The 21,958-nt window shown below is 40.1% G+C and overlaps 1 protein-coding gene across 1 annotated transcript in view; it reads left to right on the top strand.

Moving 5' to 3' along the window:
• The window catches only part of flvcr2a (FLVCR heme transporter 2a), a 30,199-nt gene extending 9,402 nt beyond the window's left edge, over positions 1-20,797 (top strand). Inside the window, exons 3-10 of the mRNA XM_013137491.4 lie at positions 2,062-2,202; positions 3,707-3,774; positions 4,121-4,224; positions 7,135-7,245; positions 7,914-8,019; positions 8,129-8,240; positions 8,686-8,750; positions 20,074-20,797. Of these exons, the coding sequence (XP_012992945.1) occupies positions 2,062-2,202; positions 3,707-3,774; positions 4,121-4,224; positions 7,135-7,245; positions 7,914-8,019; positions 8,129-8,240; positions 8,686-8,750; positions 20,074-20,115 (749 nt within the window). The 3' untranslated portion in view covers positions 20,116-20,797. The remainder of the gene's footprint in view (positions 1-2,061; positions 2,203-3,706; positions 3,775-4,120; positions 4,225-7,134; positions 7,246-7,913; positions 8,020-8,128; positions 8,241-8,685; positions 8,751-20,073) is intronic.
• The last annotated feature ends 1,161 nt before the right edge of the window (positions 20,798-21,958 follow it).

The following is a 21,958-nucleotide window of genomic DNA, read 5'->3' as shown; positions in this document are numbered from 1 at the left end:
TTTGCTCATGGCTTAATAACCATGGATGACCTGTTGTAGAGTCACCATAGTAGCATACTTAACTTGTTTGTTAAATCATACCTTCAAACATTGGATGATTTGAAGGTGTGGTTAAACAAGTATCTGCTTCATTCTCAACATAACAAAATATATGATACAGCCTCACAAGGAAAACATTGTAGAGGTTTGAGTTGGGATCAGCACTTTGGCTGTAATCTGAAAAAAGCTTCCAATAGCTCTCGCAGAATGAAAGGAAAGAAAGAAAAGATGTGACATACAATGAAACTGGTGCCTCTTATCTCTGCCAGCCTCAGGTGCTGATAGGAATACAGATCGTGAGATGGTAAGTGTCATGGAATGGCAACACTGTCACTAATGTGTTACTATCAACAGCTAATTTGAGTGACTGCTGCTTGTTTTTCTGGATGACACAGACGAAGCAGAAGCTTGGCTTTGGAATGGATCCGTTCTTTTCTTTGAATAACATTTCTGCAATTTATATTGTATGGTGAAAGGAAGAAGATAGAATTTTTGCTGAAAAATCCCTAGATTGGATTCCACGTTGCAGCAGTACATCATGAGTACCAGAGAGAAGCAGCTTGGACTGCTGGACTACTGTACCCACACCAATGAATGCATACATTTTTTACATTCTGACATTCAGGGGTGTAGTTCTACTACTTCAAATATATTTTGGTGTGTTTACAATGTAAATAAAGTATGTTAATACAACATACATGGCGTTTTATGTGAAATATTTGTAAATAAATGAATAGTGCCGAGTACATTACAGTATATCATACAATTTGTATTTTGTAAACCGGGTGGGTCAAACCTTGAATGTTAATTGGCTGAAAGATGTGATATACAGTGCCCTCCACAATTATTGGCAATTATTGGCAATAAGTTCAAAGCAACTGGAAGTGTTACAGACTTGCCTAGACCCAAGTTTATTTTGCCCCCATGCACAGTGAGGAGAATGGTAAGAGGCAAAAAAAAATCCCCAAACATCACTGTTGGAGATATACTGCTCCGGAAAAAATCAAAAGACCACTGCACCTTTTTCTATCCTTTTCAAAAAAGTTGAAAGGAAAGAAAAAGGTGCAGTGGTCTCTTAATTTTCCAGCGCTGCTGTAATAGAGGCGAGTAGCTTCATGGTGTCACAAAGTCTCCAGAACTACCATTAGACACCACCTCCATGCTGATGAATTATTTGGAAGGCATGCCAGAAAAAATCCATTCCTGTCATTACACCACAAACGTAAGCGCCTGGAGTATGCTAAACGCTACTGGAACTTTGACTGGAACTGAGTGCTATGGTCAGATGAAATAAAAATGTAGCTTTTTGGCAACAAACTCTTAAGGTAGGTTTGGCGCAGAAGGATAGCTATACTGAAAATAACCTGATTCCCACTGTTCATTATGGTGGAGGTTCTTTGATGTTGTGGGGTTGTTTTTCCTCCAAAGGCCCTGGGAACCTTGTAAGGGTACATGGCATCATGAACTCCATGAAATACCAGGAAATCTTTAATCCGAATCTGACTGCCTCTGCCAGGAAACTAAAACTGGGTCATCAATGGATCTTCCAGCAGGACAGTGATCCTAAAAATACACCCAAATCAACACAAAAATTATTCACTGGAAATCAAGCTTCTGCCATGGACATCTCAGTCCCCTGACCTAAACCCCTTTGAAAACCTGTGGGCTGAGCTGAAGAGGAGAGTGTATATTAGAGGACCAGGGACCCTGGATGGTCTGGAGAGATTCTGTAGAGAGGAATGTTCTCAGATTCCTTGCTCTGTATTCTCCAACCTTATTATACATTCCCTTATTGGCAAAGGGAGGTTGTACAAAGTATTAACTCCAGGGGTGCCAATAATTGTGACACGTGTTTTTGTTCGAAATAATTATTTCTTGATGACAGAATTTCTTGCTATGTTGTGTGCAATGCTTTTCTATATTGACCATTTACCATATCCCCTCAGGCCTTATTGCTTTAATATACCACAGCACACCCATGTGCCTTATTTCTTTAATAATTATTGGTTCTGTATCCAACAGTGTTCCAAGACAAGCCGGAAATCCCTCCCACCCTGGCTCAGGTACAGGCCAGGAGCATTCCACCAGAGGAGTACTCCTACACAGCCTCCATCCTCAGACTGCTGCGTAACCTGCCCTTCATGCTCCTTGTAGTCAGCTATGGTGTGTCCCCTAAACCCCCAGTTACACCAGCAATTGTTAGCAATGTTGCAGCTGTGGGGAACAGATGTGTGCATTTTGAATACATTTTATGCTTTAAGTTTTGTTTAACTAGATGAGTTAATAGAACTATTCTCAGTTATAGTGGGGCCTCATGTCCCTCAACAGACTATGTTAGAGAGTGCCAGGATACCTATGGCCGGTCAGATCCATGGTGGTGGTATGAGTAACTCCCCGGCTTTCATGACATCATTGCAGAACCTCCCATATTGACAAGAACTTTATGTATTTTGTTGGAGTCTGTACTGCATGACCCCTGCATGAGTGAAAGTAAGTTCAAGTGACAAACTTACACAGCGATGCGGATGTTACATAATCAAAATGAAAGGCAGCACAAATTTGTCAATATGTACATAACACCAGAATATAATCAGCTGAATGTAAAATCAATAGATTGGGTCATCATTAGTTTGTGCAGAGATACTGTATATACTGCACATTGTCTGTGAATATGTCTCAATATCTGTCCTCAGCCCCCTGTGTAGATCTTAAGGTCACTTAGAACAGAGGTTTGAGAATTGTATGCTTATTGTCAGATTCTTAGTGTGGAAGGGTTCACAGTCCTTTAGTTGATAATGAACTTGTGCTAGACCATAAAATAGTTTCAGCTCAGCCTGGCGATTATTATTTTTTAAACTCTTGGCTGGTGTTTGCCACCCCAATATCATTGGTGACTTAAATGCTAGTTCAACATGTATCTACAGTATCATGCCATTGTTACGGTCAAGAGTAGGCAGGACACGAGGCACAGAGCTAAAGGGAATCACTCCTTTTATTCCTCATAGTAACCACAAAAACAACTAAAGGCGAGGTACACCGCGAACTGAGGCACATAAAGCAAACAATGAGCCACAAACACAAAAGCCAAAAAGGACAACTTAATTAGGGTCCACAATCAGAGGCAACACGGGGAAGCTGCCTCTAATTGGGGACAATCAAAAGTGGAGCGCAGAGATGCCTAGAGGCCCCTAGCCAGGACCTGTCAGCCATTTAACCTCAGTCACACAGTCACGGGTGTTTGAAGAAGACATTTTAGTTGATTCGATATTATTATTTATTACATTTAAAAATGTTGTTTTTATATTGTTTAGCCTGTGATGTGGCAAATAAGAAACAAGATAGAACCTTAAAGGCAACGCTGTCCTGACAACTGAAATCTTCTGGGACAATCTATCCCAAAGTCAAACTAGCACCCTTTGCACTTGTGAGGAAGTAGAGAGGCTGTGGGCCATATTTGGGCCCCATGTGTGATTCTGCCAGGCATCCTTTGGGAAAGGGTCAGTGCAATCAAAATACACTTGTCCCATCTGGCTCTTCTTGCTCACCCTGCAGGGCCTCCTGACTTGAACTAAATAAAGACCTGCTTCTCTGTAGATCACAGCCCCTTCAATAAAACAGCTCCAAGAGTGCTGGAAGAAAACGTGATTTATGTTTTATGTTTTTTCAGGGCTCAACGTTGGTTGTTTCTATGCTGTTTCCACGCTGCTGAACCGTATGATTATTGAGCATTATCCAGTAAGTCTCCCCACAAATGTTATCATAATAAATCCTGTATTGTCTACAAAGGTCCCTCTGTATTGTTATTACCTGCAGCTACTGGATATCATTGCATACTCAAAGGAAGATCTTCAGATGGGCCCCCTCTAATATTTGAAACAGTTTATTATTTCCTTCACTAAATGCATTTAAAATGGACAATTCCACAGGTCTGAAAATGGCAACGTGGTTGAGGATATAACTAGTTTCATATTATGTCAGCTAAGCCCAGATCAGATGACTAACGTGTGTAAACGTGTTATGATGTCTAGTGTTTGATTCCAGAATTATTGCGCTGAGGAAAGACAAACTGTCATTTTCACAGGGTGAAGAGGTTAATGCTGGGAGAATTGGCCTCACCATTGTCATTGCCGGGATGGTGGGGTCCCTCATATGTGGGATCTGGTTGGACAAGACCAAAACCTACAAGTATGATACTCTTATCCCTCATTGGACAGTTTAAAGTCCCCCAGATGTTTTGAAAAATTACACACAGCATTATGAGACATCAAAAAACAAGATAACATACATAGGATTCCAGTCCCCACTTACAACACATTTAATAACATTGTAATAGTGTTGCTGTATCTGGTGTCGGAACAGGGCTGATGATAGTCCAGTTATGGACTCCATGTGGGTCAGAGTAAATAACTATCATCTAATAAGGAAATTCCCAGGATGTGTCAACATAATCATTTGTGTTTAAATCAGTCTTTTTATAAATAACATCTCAGTGCTCTGACTCCAGCTAAGTATGTTTACTGTGTTTTTTTATATTTTAGTGTATTGAAATCAACGATGTGGCTCACTCTATTTGTTTTTTAAATATTGGAATTGATGTTGATGAGTTAGTTAATTAGATAGCAGTTCTTAAGTTACCTGTGTTTATCTTTGTCACATCCTGTCAGGCTTGCCGCGCCAGTGAGATCCAATGCCCTCTCTCTCACATTTGGATCATGGACACCTGTTTTGTTGTTTATTGGCCTCACCTGTGTCCATAATTACTCTCCCCATTTAAGTTCCTCTTATCCTGGTGTGTCTTGTCGCTTGACCTATGGCGCTTGACATATGTAATGGTGGTTCTGTCTTGATTTTCAGTGTATTTCTTTTGTTATAGTTCTTTTATTATATCCTGCCTCCTAATCATTCACAATAGGTATACAATAACAATTTCTGGAAGATGAAAAAACACTGAATTTAAACAACATGGTACAACACAGTCTAAGCGAAATAAAACAAAACATGACTACCAAATTTATCAGACCTCACTCGCCCTTCCATACACATAGTGACATAATATGGTGGGGTATTTGTTACACAAAAGAAACTTGCTCCTTCTGGCCAATTATGTCTGAAACAAATCTCACAGCCCTAGAAATCTCTCAGACATGCTACACACCACCTAAAATCTGCCCACTGTGAAATGCTCCAAAATCGTCCAATATATCTCAAATACAAAAAAACGTATGTCCAATATAAAAAATATCCATAACCTGACATGGTAACAATCTATAAAGCTGTGATAGGCCTACATGCTTGAGCTCGGTTTTAAAATCGGCAAACTCAAAATGACCTGGACTCTTTCATTTGGTCCAATACCACAGCAGCGTCTCATTAGCCACTCTAAAGGAAGCAGTTTCTGCATGAATGTCTTTTATATCTATTTAAAGGTCTAGGCATGTGTCTAGGCAGATTATGTCTCTTTGCTGGGAGTTGGAACAATTGAAGCACAGCCGCCGGAAAACGTGTGGCGAGGAGTCATTTGCCGCAGCACTTTTCAGTCACTTAGAGAGATGAACTGAACTGTACATCATAACATGTCACCTGGAGCTCCATCTTTGTCCTTTACATTGGAGTGTTCAGTGCGCTGCGCATTGCTTAACCAATCAACAAAAATCGCAGGTTGTGTAGACTACACACAAAAATCCCTTTCCTCTGGTAGCCTTTTGATTAGGCAAGTTGATGCACATCCTGCCTGACAGAGCCAAGCATCAACTCTAATGGTAAATACAGGCAAAGGACTACACATGAATATTAGCGATCTTACAACAACAGGAGTTTTCGGTCTGATACATTTTAGGCTACAATCAGCTGCAAACAGTGTAGCATATGTGCCCTGTGCCTGGGTAATCAAAGCATTAATGTGAGAAAATGTGAACAGGAAAGATTTTGGATTATATTCAAATTTAAGCTGGCTGGTCTAGAGGCATTTTAAATAAAAAAAAATGATAAACCGGAATAAAACAACGAACAACAACTGATACCTGTACAACAGTTTAATTAGACTCAAAGTTGCAAGTCTACATTATGCAAATCTGCTTAACGCAAGCTCAGACCTGTGAGTCTTACAATCTAATCATGATGCTTGCTCTGTGTCTCTGTATAGAAAACTGCTTTTTTAGTCTATCTTTGTAATCAATGCAAAGAATTCTGTTTGTCCTCCTGTCCGATCTATCTCATTCCAAAGGTGCTCTTTCAGGTTGACTGGGAACTGCACAGATCACTAGAGCAAACTGAATTGGATTTATTGGACAAGCCAAGGATTTTTCACTCCTTATTTGTCGTGCATACTGGAGCCAGCTCTCGCTTTCAGCTGATTGTGGCCCAGCTGTTAGATTGCATGATCCTCCTTTGACCTCTCTCATCAATGCACTGTTTATGCTGCTGAAATTGCTTGGATCACTTGTTTTGCCCATTGTGACATTCAGTCGATCAGTACCTAAACATCTCTATGCCTGTCTGCCTGTGTTATATAGCAAGCCACGCAGTCCCCTAACTCACTTTTCACCCCATATTCAAAAAACACCGCCATAACAATGTTATGAGGCCTCACATGGCATTTGAAAAAATACTCTGCTGAAGCAGTCAACCCAGATGTCTGTTGTTGAAACTACCTCCATGTGTCTGAGAGTCACAGGGCTAAGTTGTATTAACAACAACAGCTGAGTTGAGCAACGTTTCACGCGTGGTTGTGCAGAAAGACCATCACCATAGTAAGCCTGTTGATGTAGACCAGAAAGAGTTATGATAAGCTTTTTCCTTTTCTCTCCCTTGTATATAGAGAATGGAATGGGAGGTGTTGATAGTGAAGCATTATGCAGTAGTTGTGCTTGCCTTTTTTGATTTAGTAAAACGTTCTTCATTCGATTTGCCCCTGGTATGCGTGCGCGTGAACGTCTCAGGATGGGGACTTTCTTTAGTGCTCGGTGACGCTGTGGTGTAAAGAATATCAGATATTACACTGAATTCAAGTGATTGTGAAAATGTAGTTCAAATGTAGCCCATTTCTGTTCACAATCATACGGTACATTTCATACAGGCACAATCCTCTGTTCGCAGACAGACTACTGTGGCTGTGTATCTCCTGACCTTCGTGGGAATGGTGGTCTATTCCTTCACCCTCAGTCTAGGCCACTTATGGGTGGTGTTCGTGACGGCAGGGGCTCTAGGGTAAGAGGGGCTTTTATTTTACTCCATGATAGTTTGAAATTTCATTTCAATAACATTAACATAAAATGTACATGCAATTATTGATTAACACTAGCAACGAGTAGAGTTGTTTTGATGTGAATGTGAGATGTTTTTAGTTCCTTCAAATGACAATGATTCTGTTTCTGGAGCTTGAAGGGGGGTAACACTTTATTTTGAGAAAAAGTGTGCCTGTAGAAGCTCTACAGAGTGTCTACCGACTATCTGTAACATTTTACCTAGCTACTAATCCATCCCTTACCTATATCCTAACCCTAAACTTTATTCTATCCCTAACCTTAACCTTTAAACTTATTCTAAACCTAACCCTAACATAAGTAAGCGGTTGTTTGTCAACCAATAGTTTGTTAAAGGTGCTTTGAAAGTTTGTTAATAGTATTACCATCTATAGAACATCTACAGATGGAAATTGGGACTCTGAAAATAAAGTATAACCGGAGGGACTTACTGAACCAGACTTCCGAACACCTTTTGGTTCCATGTAGAACTGCTTTGGGTTCAGTGTGGAATCCTTTGTGGAAAGGATTCTATATGGAAACAAAAACAATTCTTAATGAAACCAAAAAAGGTTATTCAAAGGGTAGCTTGAGTAAAAAAAAAAAAAACTGTGATAAAACTCCTGTCTTCAGGTTCTTTATGACTGGGTATCTTCCACTTGGCTTTGAGTTTGCTGTGGAGCTGACCTTCCCAGAGTGTGAGGGCACTTCATCAGGCTTGCTCAACTGTTCGGCTCAGGTAACATCGACAATGCTAATGACAGCTTTGACATGGTAAACATGCACACGGTCTATGTTTTTAGCGTTCATTAATTCACTCCCCTCCTTTGCCCACTACCTCCATCTAGATATTTGGGATCATATTCACCATCAGTCAAGGGAAGATCATAGATCACTTTGGCACATTCGCTGGGAACATTTTTCTCTGTGTCTTCCTGCTCATAGGAACTATCATGACAGGTAATGTTTGCATACTATAGCCCTTATCGTAACCCTATTTTGCAATAATATGACAGCTTTTTAGTATACTGAACATTGAACTCATCTGCCTACAGTTATTACTGAGTCATTATGTTATTTACATTTTGTAGCAATATAGCGTTTGACTCATGCATTGTGTCAGTTGCCTCATATCTAAAATGAATCATAGAGTAATGATGTCCTCTATTGGCTAACTGTGATCAAGACGACAACATCGTCACAGAAAAAGTGAAAACATTTTCTACACTGTTTCAGAGTCTATATTTCAGATATTTGATTAGAAGCTACAAAGTAATCAGAGCTAATGTTAAGTGGGTGTTTCGTAAGCTATACATGCCCCATGTATTCCGTGCATTTGTGAATACTGTATATGTTTCTATTAAGTTCTGAGAAGTGCCTTTCTTCTCTCCTTTCTACCTCACAGCATTCATCAAGTCTGACCTCCGACGGCAGACTGCCAACCATCTGGCTGAGACTCAGGCAGAAAGTGTGAGTGTATCTGTTTCTATTCAATGTCTGTTTTGTGATCTTGTCATTCCAGTTAAAAGGGATGTGCCGAATACGGCCTCTGGTTATAGTCAGTCCACAGACTACACCACAGACTACACCACAGACTACACCACAGACTACATTGTGGCCTCTGCGCAGGGTCCCGGTTGCTGTCTATGTAGTGGATACACGGGTCACTGTCCTCGCACACCACAATGTTTTACCGATGTTCCTAAGAGCAAGACTCTGTACCTACTGGCGACTAGCTATATTTATTTGCATAGCTTGCTGGACAATACACAGCTTGTTTATTTCCTTTAACATGCATAAATGTTTTACAAAGATAACTCTGGTCGAAATTAATGCAAGCTGCAGATCTATAGAAAACACTATCAGGGTGACATGCCTTTGTTGTTTATCTTAACCAAATGAAACATAATGTCTAATACATTCATAACAAAGTCATTTAATGCACTTCGTACCTTACAAACCCATAGCGTTCAGCGTCTGTATTCTGAGTATGTCACTACCACTTCTTTTATCTCAATGCAGGTTAGGAGCTTCACTGAAATTATTCAGTACAAAATACTTGTTTTTTTATTTGATACTATTGACACATCCTGCCTTCGGTAACAGTGCCTAAAGAACGCTTCCTTATTCTGTATTACTAATAAGATGCATTATGAACTTTCTAAATAACTAGCCTCTGCAATGCAAAATGAAAAGTATAAAACAATGGCAGAGGAAAGTCCTACACAAGGATTAAAATACCATACAGGATTAGCCCAAGCAGATTACAGGGAATGATAAAGTATAAGGATCCAATCAGGTCTGTTAAGGGTGCTGTGTTTTTGTTACAAAAAAACTGTCATCATTGTCTGTCCGCTAAGCAGATTGATTGAGGTGGGGAACTAATGTCAACCCTAGTGGAAATAATAATTTCCAGTGAGAAGCATTGCCATTAAGCACTACACCAAGGCACTACGCACCTTTCCTGTGGCTAAACACCATTAAACATTGTGTTAAACTGACTTTCTTGTTAAACTGAGATTGTGTTAAACGTTTCTTACTAAATTTACCTCCACCACAAGCATTAAACTGAGATTGTGTTAAACGTTTTTTAATAAATTTACATCCACCACAAGCATTAAACTGAGATTGTGTTAAACCTATGGGCTGAAATATGTGCCACCAGAAACTGAATTTGAATTATTTATATTTGAATTTGAATTGCTAAACTTGAATAATTGCATTGAAAAACTGAATTTGAATCACATAATTTGAAATTGTATTGTTTAATTTGAATAATTGCATTGAAAAACTGAATCTGAATTTTATAATTTGAAATTGAATTTATTCATTTGGATCCGAAGTCCAATAAAATGTGATCCTCACTGAAAATTAAACTCTCTATATATCTTCACATTCACTTCTCACAATTCAGATTCAGTTCTCAAATTCAATTTCAAGTTACTGAGACAGACATCCGGGTAGTTGGAGGATGAAGGAAGAGCAATCGAGCGCAGATCGATAGATAGCGTTCATTGGCGCATAGGACTCCTCTTGGGCCAATCAGCACATATGTTTTGAAGCATAGTACATGAAACAAGGAAGAAGCTCTTGCTTTGCCAGTGGCCGGCCTTGACCCAGAACGCCCAGACTGGTGTGACCACCATGGATTCGGCTGGGACAAATACGGTAATTACAATTTAACATATCTACGATCTTTTGTTTAACTGTTGTTAATGATATATCTGTTTTGTAGAAACAGGGGAAATTAAATCTTTCTCTCGACGTTGCAAACACAGTAGCTAATATCCCGGGTTTTTATGGTAGCCTACTAGCTCTGGTAACAACATCTTTGCCTGGTGTTTATTATTTCTAAACGTTTGCCTCTTCTTTCGGTGAAAATGTTGTTGCAAACGTAACTAGTGCTAGCCGCCGCCAAGTAGACTGGTCATGTCTTCAGCGTGATTGTTTAACTACTCCTTGTGATTGTCATTGACACCGTCAGGGTATTGCTTACTGAGAGGGAGGGAGAGTAGTAAGCGTGACTGTGTCGCTGTATTTGGCAGGTGCTAGCATAATGTAAGGCCATAAACTTCAGGGCAATTACACCATAGCACTAGCCCTATTCATTTTACTTGAATGCATAGCTAATTCCGGTTGACTTAAACACAAAAATAGCACATTTACTCTTCGAAAGAAAGCTGGCTGTTCTCCGTATTTGCAGGGAAAATAAAAAGGGATGGTTTTTAAAACAAGCAATCCAGTAGTGCTTTCATTATTTTGTTGTGAGCATTATCTAACTAGCGCTACAGTAAATATGGGCTAGTAGCTAGAAAACCGTGCTTGCCACTATATAATAACATCATACTTTGTCAACTTAGTGTAAAAACAGTCATGTTTATATTAAATGTAATAGTGCATATGGTATTGTGGTCTATATAGTGCCTGTTGTATTAATATTTTGTTTTATATTGATATAGCTAGCCATTTACTTGAATAACTTTTTGCAATACATTTTCTTTGGAATATGGAAAACATCCCACTTTGTAATTTTTTATTTGGTAATATTTGAGTTTCCATGTAGATTTCATTATCATTGTGAGTACTTATGTACCTCTGTGCTGGTAAAGGTAAACCAAATATTTAACATGATTGTTTGCTTTCTGTCTCTGAAAAGGTGAACATCCAGAGGCGGGTGACACAGTAGACTATCCAGGTCACCTGTCCCCCAGCACGTTTCTCCAGTGGCTCACAGGACAGGGCCACATTCCTGTCTTACCAGAAGAGAAACTTCAGTCTTTGTGCAGTTCAACCACACCTGTGACATCCTGTTTGGTTCACATACAGTTTGCTACCCAACAGTCGCTGCATGTAGTAATACAATCCACCTACCTGTTAAGCATATGCAAACTTCTACTGAGTTCAAACAAGTGATGACAGAGGCCTTCCATCTAGGGCAGGCATTTCATCAGGTTTAAGTGAAATGTTTCAGTTTCAAATATGCATATACAGGGCTGGTCATAAAATTAGAATATCATCAAAAAGTTGATTTATTTCAGTAATTCCATTCAAAATGTGGAACTTGTATAATGTATACATTCATTCCACACAGACTGATATATTTCATATATTTCTTTTAATTTTGATGATTATAACTGACAACTAATGAAAATCACAAATTCAGTATCTCAGAAAATTAGAATATTGTGAAAAGGTTCAATATTGAAGACACCTGGTGCCACACTCTAATCAGCTAATTAACTCAAAACACCTGCAAAGACCTTTAAATGGTCTCTCTGTGTAGTCTACAGAACTAGACTATCATGGGGAAGACTGCTGACTTGACAGCTGTCCAAAAGATGACCATTGACACCTTGCACAAGGAGGGCAAGACACAAAAGTTCATTGCTAAAGAGGCTGGCTGTTCACAGAGCTGTGTCCAAGCACATTAATAGAGGCAAAGGGAAGGAAAAGATGTGGTAGAAAAAAGTGTACAAGCAATAGGGATAACCGTACCCTGGAGAGGATTGTGAAACAAAACCCATTCAAAAATGTGGGGGAGATTCACAAAGAGTTGACTGCAGCTGGAGTCAGTGCTTCAAGAACCACCACGCAAACATATGCAAGACATGGGTTTCTGCTGACGCATTCCCTGCGTCAAGCCACTCTTGAACAAGACACAGCGTCAGAAGTGTCTCGCCTGGGAGAGGACTGGACTGCTGCTGAGTAGTCCAAAGTTATGTTCTCTGATTAAAGTAAATTTTGCATTTCCTTTGGAAATCAAGGTCCCAGAGTTTGGAAGAAGAGAGGAGAGGCACAGAATCCACGTTGCTTGAAGTCCAGTGTAAAATTTCCACAGTCAGTGATGGTTTGGGGTGCTATGTCATCTGCTGGTGTTGGTCCACTGTGTTTTCTGAGGTCCAAGGTCAACGCAGCCTTCTACCAGGAGGTTTTAGAGCACTTCATGCTTCCTGCTGCTGACCAACTTTATGGAGATGCAGATTTCATTTTCCAACAGGACTTGGCACCTACACACAGTGCCAAAGCTACCAGTACCTGGTTTAAGGACTATGGTATCCCAGGCCAGCAAACTCGCCTGACCGTAACCCTATAGAAAATCTATTGGGTATTGTGAAGAGGAAGATGTGAAACGCCAGACCCAACAATGCAGAAGAGCTGAAGGCCACTATCAGAGCAACCTGGGCTCTCATAACACCTGAGCAGTGCCACAGACGGATCGACTCCAAGCCATGCCGCATTGCTGCAGTAATTCAGGCAAAAGGAGCCCCAACTAAGTATTGAGTGCTGTACATGCTCATACTTTTCATGTTCATACTCTTCTAAAAATCCTTTTTTGTATTGGTCTTAATATTCTAATTTTCTGAGATACTGAATTTGTGATTTTCATTAGTTATCGGTTATAATCATCAAAATTAAAAGAAATATATGAAATATATCAGTCTGTGTGGAATGAATGTATACATTATACAAGGTTCACTTTTTGAATGGAATTACTGGGGAAAAAAAACTTTTTGATGATATTCTAATTGTATGACCAGCACCTGTACATTCAGACTCAAATAGTAATAGATAAGATATTTGTGCAGTCTTTTATTTCATTTTTTGTCAAATCCAGTTTGTATATGTTAACCCAATTCACTGTTCATGGGTGTATTAAATGACCCAGTGTGCATGGCTAATTTATTTGATATTTTAGATCATAAATCATTGTTAGCCACATTGAATGTTACACCACAAAAAGCATTTCCATATGTGCATCGCACCATTACAATGTTTGTCAGAGAAGATGTCCTTCAATATGTTCTTTCCCACTTCCCTGTGGTTGTGTCAGCGAGACAGAAGTCCGATTAAAAAAATTTGGTGGACTATAAGGTGCCTGGATACATGGGGTCCTAGACTGGACTTAAGCAATCATGAATTATTAAAAGCCTTTAGTCCTCTGATTGGCACAGGCATGACTGTCAATGATGGTGAAGTAGGTACAAGGCATGTGCGAGTGTGGTCAAATATATTTTCCAAAACTTTTTGAATGAGAAAGGGGATCAATGGCAAGGCGTAGAGTTCTCGGTCTTCAATGGACATTCCATTTCTGGCACGGTAACACCTGTGTTGGCAGAGTTATGAAAGAGCCCTGAGCTCTCCCAATCAATATCCTCAATTAGGATTCCCTAAAACCAACAGAAGATAGTATTAATGAATTGTTAACATACATCATCTAGTAATGCAACCCATTTCATCAGCTGTAGCTATTCTTTTCGGATATCACTGACATACTATGTATTAGATGACATCATTTCATACATTAATAGTAGGATATTATTTTTAATATTTATTGTGGGACTAATAATATTCCAAATAGGAGATGTGAGCTACAGAGAGGTAGCTGGTAACATAATCTAGAAGTGGTAAAGGTTGAAAGTAGTAGGTTTTCATTGCAAAGAAATGTAATTGCTTAATCATAAACAGATTCAATTATCACTGATTGCTATGGATTTCATGTCAAGTTGATATCAAATGTGATGGAGGCGATGGATGAGGAACCACCAAAATTAAGGAATAGTAGCAAACCAATTATATTTGTTATGTGACTACAAGCCAACTAGTTATGAATGTAACAATATTGCCAGATAGGTTTCCTATACCATGTTAACAGTAAAAACTAATTTGTAACTGGTTGGATCATGCCCATAATCACTATAACGTTAAGTTTCACCTTGCTCAACTTTGTGCAGATCACAGCATAAGTTGGTCAAAAATGTATCTCCAAAAGAACAGCTGGGTTGTTTTAAATCACAGGTGGGACTGGCAAGTTAGCTAGCATGATGCCTTCTATTTCTAGATCTTACTAAGTTAATCGGTACTTATCTGAGCTAACGACATGATCACTGTCTCTAGATATAAAGAAATCATTGACTTTCACTCGGTGCTATTCACTGACAGTAAAACTTTTTTTTGAAAAAAATGTTATTGTACGCACTGCTGTTTGTAGACTAGCTCCAGCGCTCCTTGCTGCGTTGCTAAAATAATAGCTGAAACAATGCTATCGTGCTAGTCATAAATATAGAACAATGGTGCTAGCTAGTCGTCTAATGTAATTGTAAACATGATTTGTGTATGCTCGCGGACTAAACGAAACGTTTCTACAAAACAGCTATAACATTAACGACAATTAAACAAAAGATCGTTAGATCGTAGATATGTTAAATTGTAATTACCGTATTTGTCCCAGCCGAATCCATGGTGGTCACACCAGTCTGGGCGTTCTGGGTCAAAGCCGGCCACTGGCAAAGCAAGAGCTTCTTCCTTGTTTCATGTACTATGCTCCAAAACGTATGTGCTGATTGGCCCAAGAGGAGTCCTATGCGCCAATGAACGCTATCTATCGATCTGCGCTCGATTGCTCTTCCTTCATCCTCCGGGTAGGATGTCTGTCTCAGTAACTTGAAATTGAATTTGAGAACTGAATCTGAATTGTGAGAAGTGAATGTGAAGATATATAGAGAGTTTAATTTTCAGTGAGGATCACATTTTATTGGACTTCGGATCCAAACGAATAAATTCAATTTCAAATTATAAAATTCAGATTCAGTTTTTCAATGCAATTATTCAAATTAAACAATACAATTTCAAATTATGTGATTCAAATTCAGTTTTTCAATGCAATTATTCAAGTTTAGCAATTCAAATTCAAATATAAATAATTCAAATTCAGTTTCTGGTGGCACATATTTCAGCCCATATAAACCTTTCTTACTAAATTTACATCCACCACAAGCATTAAACTGAGATTGTGTTAAACGTTTCTTACTAAATTTACCTCCACCACAAGCATTAAACTGAGATTGTGTTAAACGTTTCTTACTAAATTTACTTCCACCACAAGCATTAAACTGAGATTGTGTTAAACATTTCTTTCTAAATTTATCTCCACCACAAGCATCTACAGTATGACGTTTGCCACTGGCCGTTTTAACAGTCTACTAACCAGTAATAGGCTTTACCAGTATCCACTAACTTACTGAATAGTCATAAGAATTGAACAATTGCTGGGGAGACAGAACTTTACACTGCCAAAGCGAGTGAGATCTGTGAGCTGCATTCAGGTGCACTACGTCGTGAGTGCGAAGCGGTACCGGGGAGAGGGCGTGAGAGGGTGGACCTGGGGCAGGTGCGCTGCGAGGACCTAACACCGTTTTTGCAGTGTTGTATAAAACATAAACTTCTTGCATAAGGAAGAAAAAAAATCCAGCAGCTGTAGAAAGGCTCGGTCCCGGAGTTTCTTTGACAGGCCGTATGCCTCACTTATGGTGGCCTCATCCCATCCTGGTTGTGTGCATATGTCCTCCATACACAGGAGCAGCACAGCGCAGTTTTCCCAAACTGCATTGACAGTTCTACATTTTACATTTCCATCGTACAGCGGGTGGCCTTGGAATGCGTCTCTGTGTTGCCTCAGCAAGTGCCGCAACACGTTTTGGAGCGCCAGAGGAAAAGATGGCAAAAGCAGTTAAATCTGCAAAAAACACCTTCAGGATGCTCATCCTTGATGAACAAAGTTGCTGCAAGGTCAGGTTCAGCTGGTGAGCATAGCAGTGAACAAACTGGGCATGTGGATATGTCTCTTTCATTAGCGGCTGTACCCCTCGGACGTTTCCACTCATTACAGCCGCACCATCATAAGTCTGAGTGATCAGCTTTTTATTAGAGAGGCCGAGTCCAGTTTTATCTTTGACTTCCACAAACTCCAAAAACCTCTCTGTTACTGTATTGTCAGGCAACATGTACCGCAACACAACCAACACTTGTGATTTACAGGAGACATCAGTTGTCTCATCTGTAAGGCAACAAATGATGTCTCGTCCACTTGCTTGGCTATCTCCTCCCTGTACACTTCATAAATACAGTCTAAGAGTTCATTTTGTACAGTGCTAGATGTCCCTTTGAAGATGTCCCTTTGGGCTGAGTGTCATAGTGCCTCTGAAGTCTCGAATCGCCCTCACAGTCTCGAAAATGCATCTGAATATTCCAGGATTCAGGGAGTCCACCGACTCGTCATGCCCCCACAGTGCGGTTTCACATTTTCCACACAGTTTAATACATGTTATGATCCGCCTGAGAACGTACCTGTTTTCCTCCTCCTGTTTGTTATGCTGCTCAATGGATTGCCTGTATGAACTGTCAACTTGGGCTGCAACATTTACCCATCCAAGTAAGCCCAATTTCACAGCATTGTCCAGATGACTCCCGCTGCTCTCATGTTTTGCAATCCTCTCAGAAAGATGTTTTAAATCTTTGTAACCCGTCCTCGACCAAGTACCATCTCCACCAAATAGCAGACATGGAAAACAGAAGAGTGTCTTCTTTTGTATACTAACCGTTAGCCACTTTTTCTTAAAAAATTACTCCACGTTAAACCCGCGGTTACTTTTACCAGCAGTTTAAGTGATGACAATATCCCGTGGCTGATGGGCACCAAGTCCCTTTACTTCAAGTTTCTCCTCCAAATTAAGGGTTTCAAACTGGTGCTCGAGTATGAAATCCACTTAATTCATTTTCTCAAGTTATCTGGTGTCTGTGAAGACAATTTCCCTTCCTCGCTCTTCTTGCCGCCTAATGTTGGCGCCAGACAGACAGACAGCCAATACAGGTCTGAAATATGAAATTATACTGTAGTGGGGCTACCGGCTGTCAGCCCCACTTGGCATTGAATTAGTGTGATCACATTTATCATACTAACGTTCTTAGTTTTCATATTTTCACACGTACAATGTACATTGCATTGTGAGAGAGGAGCTAGCCCCACATTCACGCTTAGCCTATGGCCTACTACTGCGAACTCGAATCGGCAGAACGCAGTCTGAAGCAGCAAGACAGGGACCAGTTGTAAAAGTTGTGTAATGCATCTCTGCATGGGCTCAGGAAGACTTCCGAAAACCATTGTCTGCGAGCACAGTACGTCGCTGCATACACAAGTTAAAACTCGCAAAGAAGAAACCATACTGTATACAAAAAAAGAACCATAAACATTGCTGCGAAGTGGAAAACTGTCAAAGAGGAGAGGGACCCCCCTCCCCCCGACACTGCCTTGCAAAGCCAGAAAATGGACGTTTTTCAGCTGTTGCAGGTATGCGTCTACCTCAGGAATGTCACCGTTGCTCTCCCTGCATTTCAATGGCACATGCACCTTGTACATTCAACATGCCTCTTTGCACATTTAGAATTGCCTTTGTGCTTGCATTTGTATAATTTCTTTTCAGTTCTTATACACGTCTACCTCAGGGACCTTAGTGCCGTTATCTCTGCATCCCGATTGCTCATGCTACCCTACTACATTACTCCTTTATTTGCCTCGTTTGCACATCTAGAATGCCATTTAGAAATTGATATTTGTACTAAAACAACTATTATCCCATTTGTAACATATACTATACCTAACACTTGTTAAACTTTCTGCACTTCATTATTTGCCTTAATTGCACATCAGCATTCCACTTGTAATATACATATAATTAATACTTGTAAATAATTGTACATTTTCTGCCCGCTATTTGCACTTCTGGTTAGATTCTAACTGCATTTTGTGGTACTGTACTTGTACTGTTCAATGACAATATAATCTAATCTAATCTAAACATGCCCCGTCCCAACTTTTTTTAAACATGTTGCTGGCATCAAATTCAAAATGGGCATGTATTTTTCCAAAAACAATGTAATTTCCCAGTTTCAACATTTGAAAATACACTCACCTAAATGATTATTAGGAACACCTGTTCAATTTCTCATTAATGCAATTATCTAATCAACCAATCACATGGCAGTTGCTTCAATGCATTTAGGGGTGTGGTCCTGGTCAAGACAATCTCCTGAACTCCAAACTGAATGTCAGAATGGGAAAGAAAGGTGATTTAAGCAATTTTGAGCGTGGCATGGTTGTTGGTGCCAGACGGGCCGGTCTTAGTATTTCACAATCTGCTCAGTTACTGGGATTTTCACGCACAACCATTTCTAGGGTTTACAAAGAATGGTGTGAAATGGGAAAAACATCCAGTATGCGGCAGTCCTGTGGGCGAAAATGCCTTGTTGATGCTAGAGGTCAGAGGAGAATGGGCCGACTGATTCAAGCTGATAGAAGAGCAACTTTGACTGAAATAACCACTCATTACAACCGAGGTATGCAGCAAAGCATTTGTGATGCCACAACACGCACAACCTTGAGGCGGATGGGCTACAACAGCAGAAGACCCCACCGGGTACCACTCATCTCCACTACAAATAGGAAAAAGAGGCTACAATTTGCACAAGCTCACCAAAATTGGACAGTTGAAGACTGGAAGAATGTTGCCTGGTCTGATGAGTCTCGATTTCTGTTGAGACATTCAGATGGTAGAGTCAGAATTTGGTGTAAACAGAATGAGAACATGGATCCATCATGCCTTGTTACCACTGTGCAGGCTGGTGGTGGTGGTGTAATGGTGTGGGGGATGTTTTCTTGGCACACTTTAGGCCCCTTAGTGCCAATTGGGCATCGTTTAAATGCCACGGCCTACCTGAGCATTGTTTCTGACCATGTCCATCCCTTTATGACCACCATGTACCCATCCTCTGATGGCTACTTCCAGCAGGATAATGCACCATGTCACAAAGCTCGAATAATTTCAAATTGGTTTCTTGAACATGACAACGAGTTCACTGTACTGAAATGGCCCCCACAGTCACCAGATCTCAACCCAATAGAGCATCTTTGGGATGTGGTGGAACGGGAGCTTCGTGCCCTGGATGTGCATCCCACAAATCTCCATCAACTGCAAGATGCTATCCTATCAATATGGGCCAACATTTCTAAAGAATGCTTTCAGCACCTTGTTGAATCAATGCCACGTAGAATTAAGGCAGTTCTGAAGGCGAAAGGGGGTCAAACACAGTATTAGTATGGTGTTCCTAATAATCCTATAGGTGAGTGTATGTAGTCCTTGTACTATTTTCAATTAAATATAGAGGTAAAGGATTTGCACATCATTGCATTCTGTTTTTATTTTACGCCATGTCCCAACTTATGGAAACGGTGTTGTATATAAAGTACCATAAAGTACACTTTATTGGTTAATACATGATTCCATGTGTTATTTCGTAGTTCTGTAGTTCTTCACTATTATTCTACAATATGGAACATTTTTAAAATAAAAAAATACCCTTGAATGAGTTGGTGTGTCCAAATGTTTGACTTGTACTGTATAATATTGCAACATCATAAAGATAATCTCTAACAATAATATTTTGATTGGATGGAAACCAGGAGGCCAGCTACAGGGAGGCATCTCACCACCAGATACAGTGAAGAAGGCAAAGTTATAAGGAAGAAGTTCAGTTGGATGGGTGTGAGAAGACAACCCTTCACAAGGTGAAAAGACATGGATGAAAACTAACAAAAGAAACATAACCATTTGTAAACCGAAACATGCTAACTTACTGTTGCTTTAGATAAGAGCGTCTGCAAAATTACTAAAATATAATGTAAAATGTATGATGTTCATTATTTAAAATGACATGATGGCATTAGAGGAGACCTCTGAGGAAATCACACCCTCTTCTAAGCGGACCCCTAAACCGTACACACAATGCAGATCTGAGAGGATTTGATAGGTATAAATAATACTGTGAATATTACACCTAGCCTCAGATGGCAATCTGAACCAGACTGCTTATGCCTCTCAGCCCTTCAAAAGTGCATAGGGTGTAAGGCTTTGGGTCAGTTTTGGATTGGGTCTCAGAGCTAAGGAATGTGCAGTTGAATGTACCACATAGAGAGGAACTCACTTGGAACCTTACAAGTTTTCCTCTCTTGCCAATGACTTGACAGAAGATAACTGGTTTGATTATCAGAGGTATTTCAAATTATTACCTTATAATACATACTTTAGATTGTTTGTTTCTTAGCTTTCAATGTCCCCAATTGAAGTAATGTACAGTGGGGAGAACAAGTATTTGATACACTGCCGAATCTGCAGGTTTTCCCACTTATAAAGCATGTAGAAGTAATTTTTATCATAGGTACTCTTCAACTGTGAGTGACGGAATCTAAAAAAAAAATCCAGAAAATCACATTGTATGATTTTTAAGTAATTAATTTGCATTTTAATGCATGACATAAGTATTTGATACATCAGAAAAGCAGAACTTTGTTTGCAATTACAGAGATCATACATTTCCTGTAGTTCTTGACCAGGTATGCACACACTGCAGCAGGGATTTTGGCCCACTCCTCCATACAGGCCTACTCCAGATCCTTCAGGTTTTGGGGCTGTCGCTGGGCAATACGGACTTTGAGCTCCCTCCAAAGATTTTCTATTGGGTTCAGGTCTGGAGACTGGCTAGGCCACTCCAGGACCTTGAGATGCTTCTTACGGAGCCACTCCTTAGTTGCCCTGGCTCTGTGTTTCGGGTCGTTGTCATGCTGGAAGACCCAGCCACGACCCATCTTCAATGCTCTTACAAGATCTTGCGATACATGGCCCCATCTATCCTCCCCTCAATACGGTGCAGTCGTCCTGTCCCCTTTGCAGAAAAGCATCCCTAATGAATGATGTTTCCACCTCCATCTTTCACGTTTGGGATGGTGTTCTTGGGGTTGTACTCATCCTTCTTCTTCCTCCAAACATGAGTGGAGTTTAGACCAAAAAGCTCTATTTTTGTTTCATCAGACCACATGACCTTCTCCCATTCCTCCTCTGGATCATCCAGATGGTCATTGGCAAACTTCAAGCTGCTTTCCTATTGCCCTGTAGCCCATCCCAGCCTGGTGCAGGTCTACAATTTTATCCCTGATGTCCTTACACAGCTCTCTGGTCTTGGCTATTGTGGAGAGGTTGGGGTCTGTTTGATTGAGTGTGTGGACAGGTGTCTTTTATACAGGAAACCAGTTCAAACAGGTGCAGTTAATACAGGTAATGAGTGGAGAACAGGAGGGCTTCTTAAAGAAAAACTAACAGGTCTGTGAGTGCCGGAATTCTTACTGGTTGGTAGGTGATCAAATACTTATGTCATGCAATAAAATGCAAATTAATTATTATATAATCACAATGTGATTTTCTGGATTTTTGTTTTAGATTCCGTCACTCACAGTTGAAGAGTACCTATGATAAAAAGTACAGACTTCTACATGCTTTGTAAGTAGGAAAACC

Source organism: Esox lucius, chromosome 15 (genome assembly GCF_011004845.1).
Source record: "Esox lucius isolate fEsoLuc1 chromosome 15, fEsoLuc1.pri, whole genome shotgun sequence".
Classification (NCBI taxonomy): domain Eukaryota; kingdom Metazoa; phylum Chordata; class Actinopteri; order Esociformes; family Esocidae; genus Esox; species Esox lucius.
This window is presented reverse-complemented; position numbering and strand designations above follow the sequence as displayed.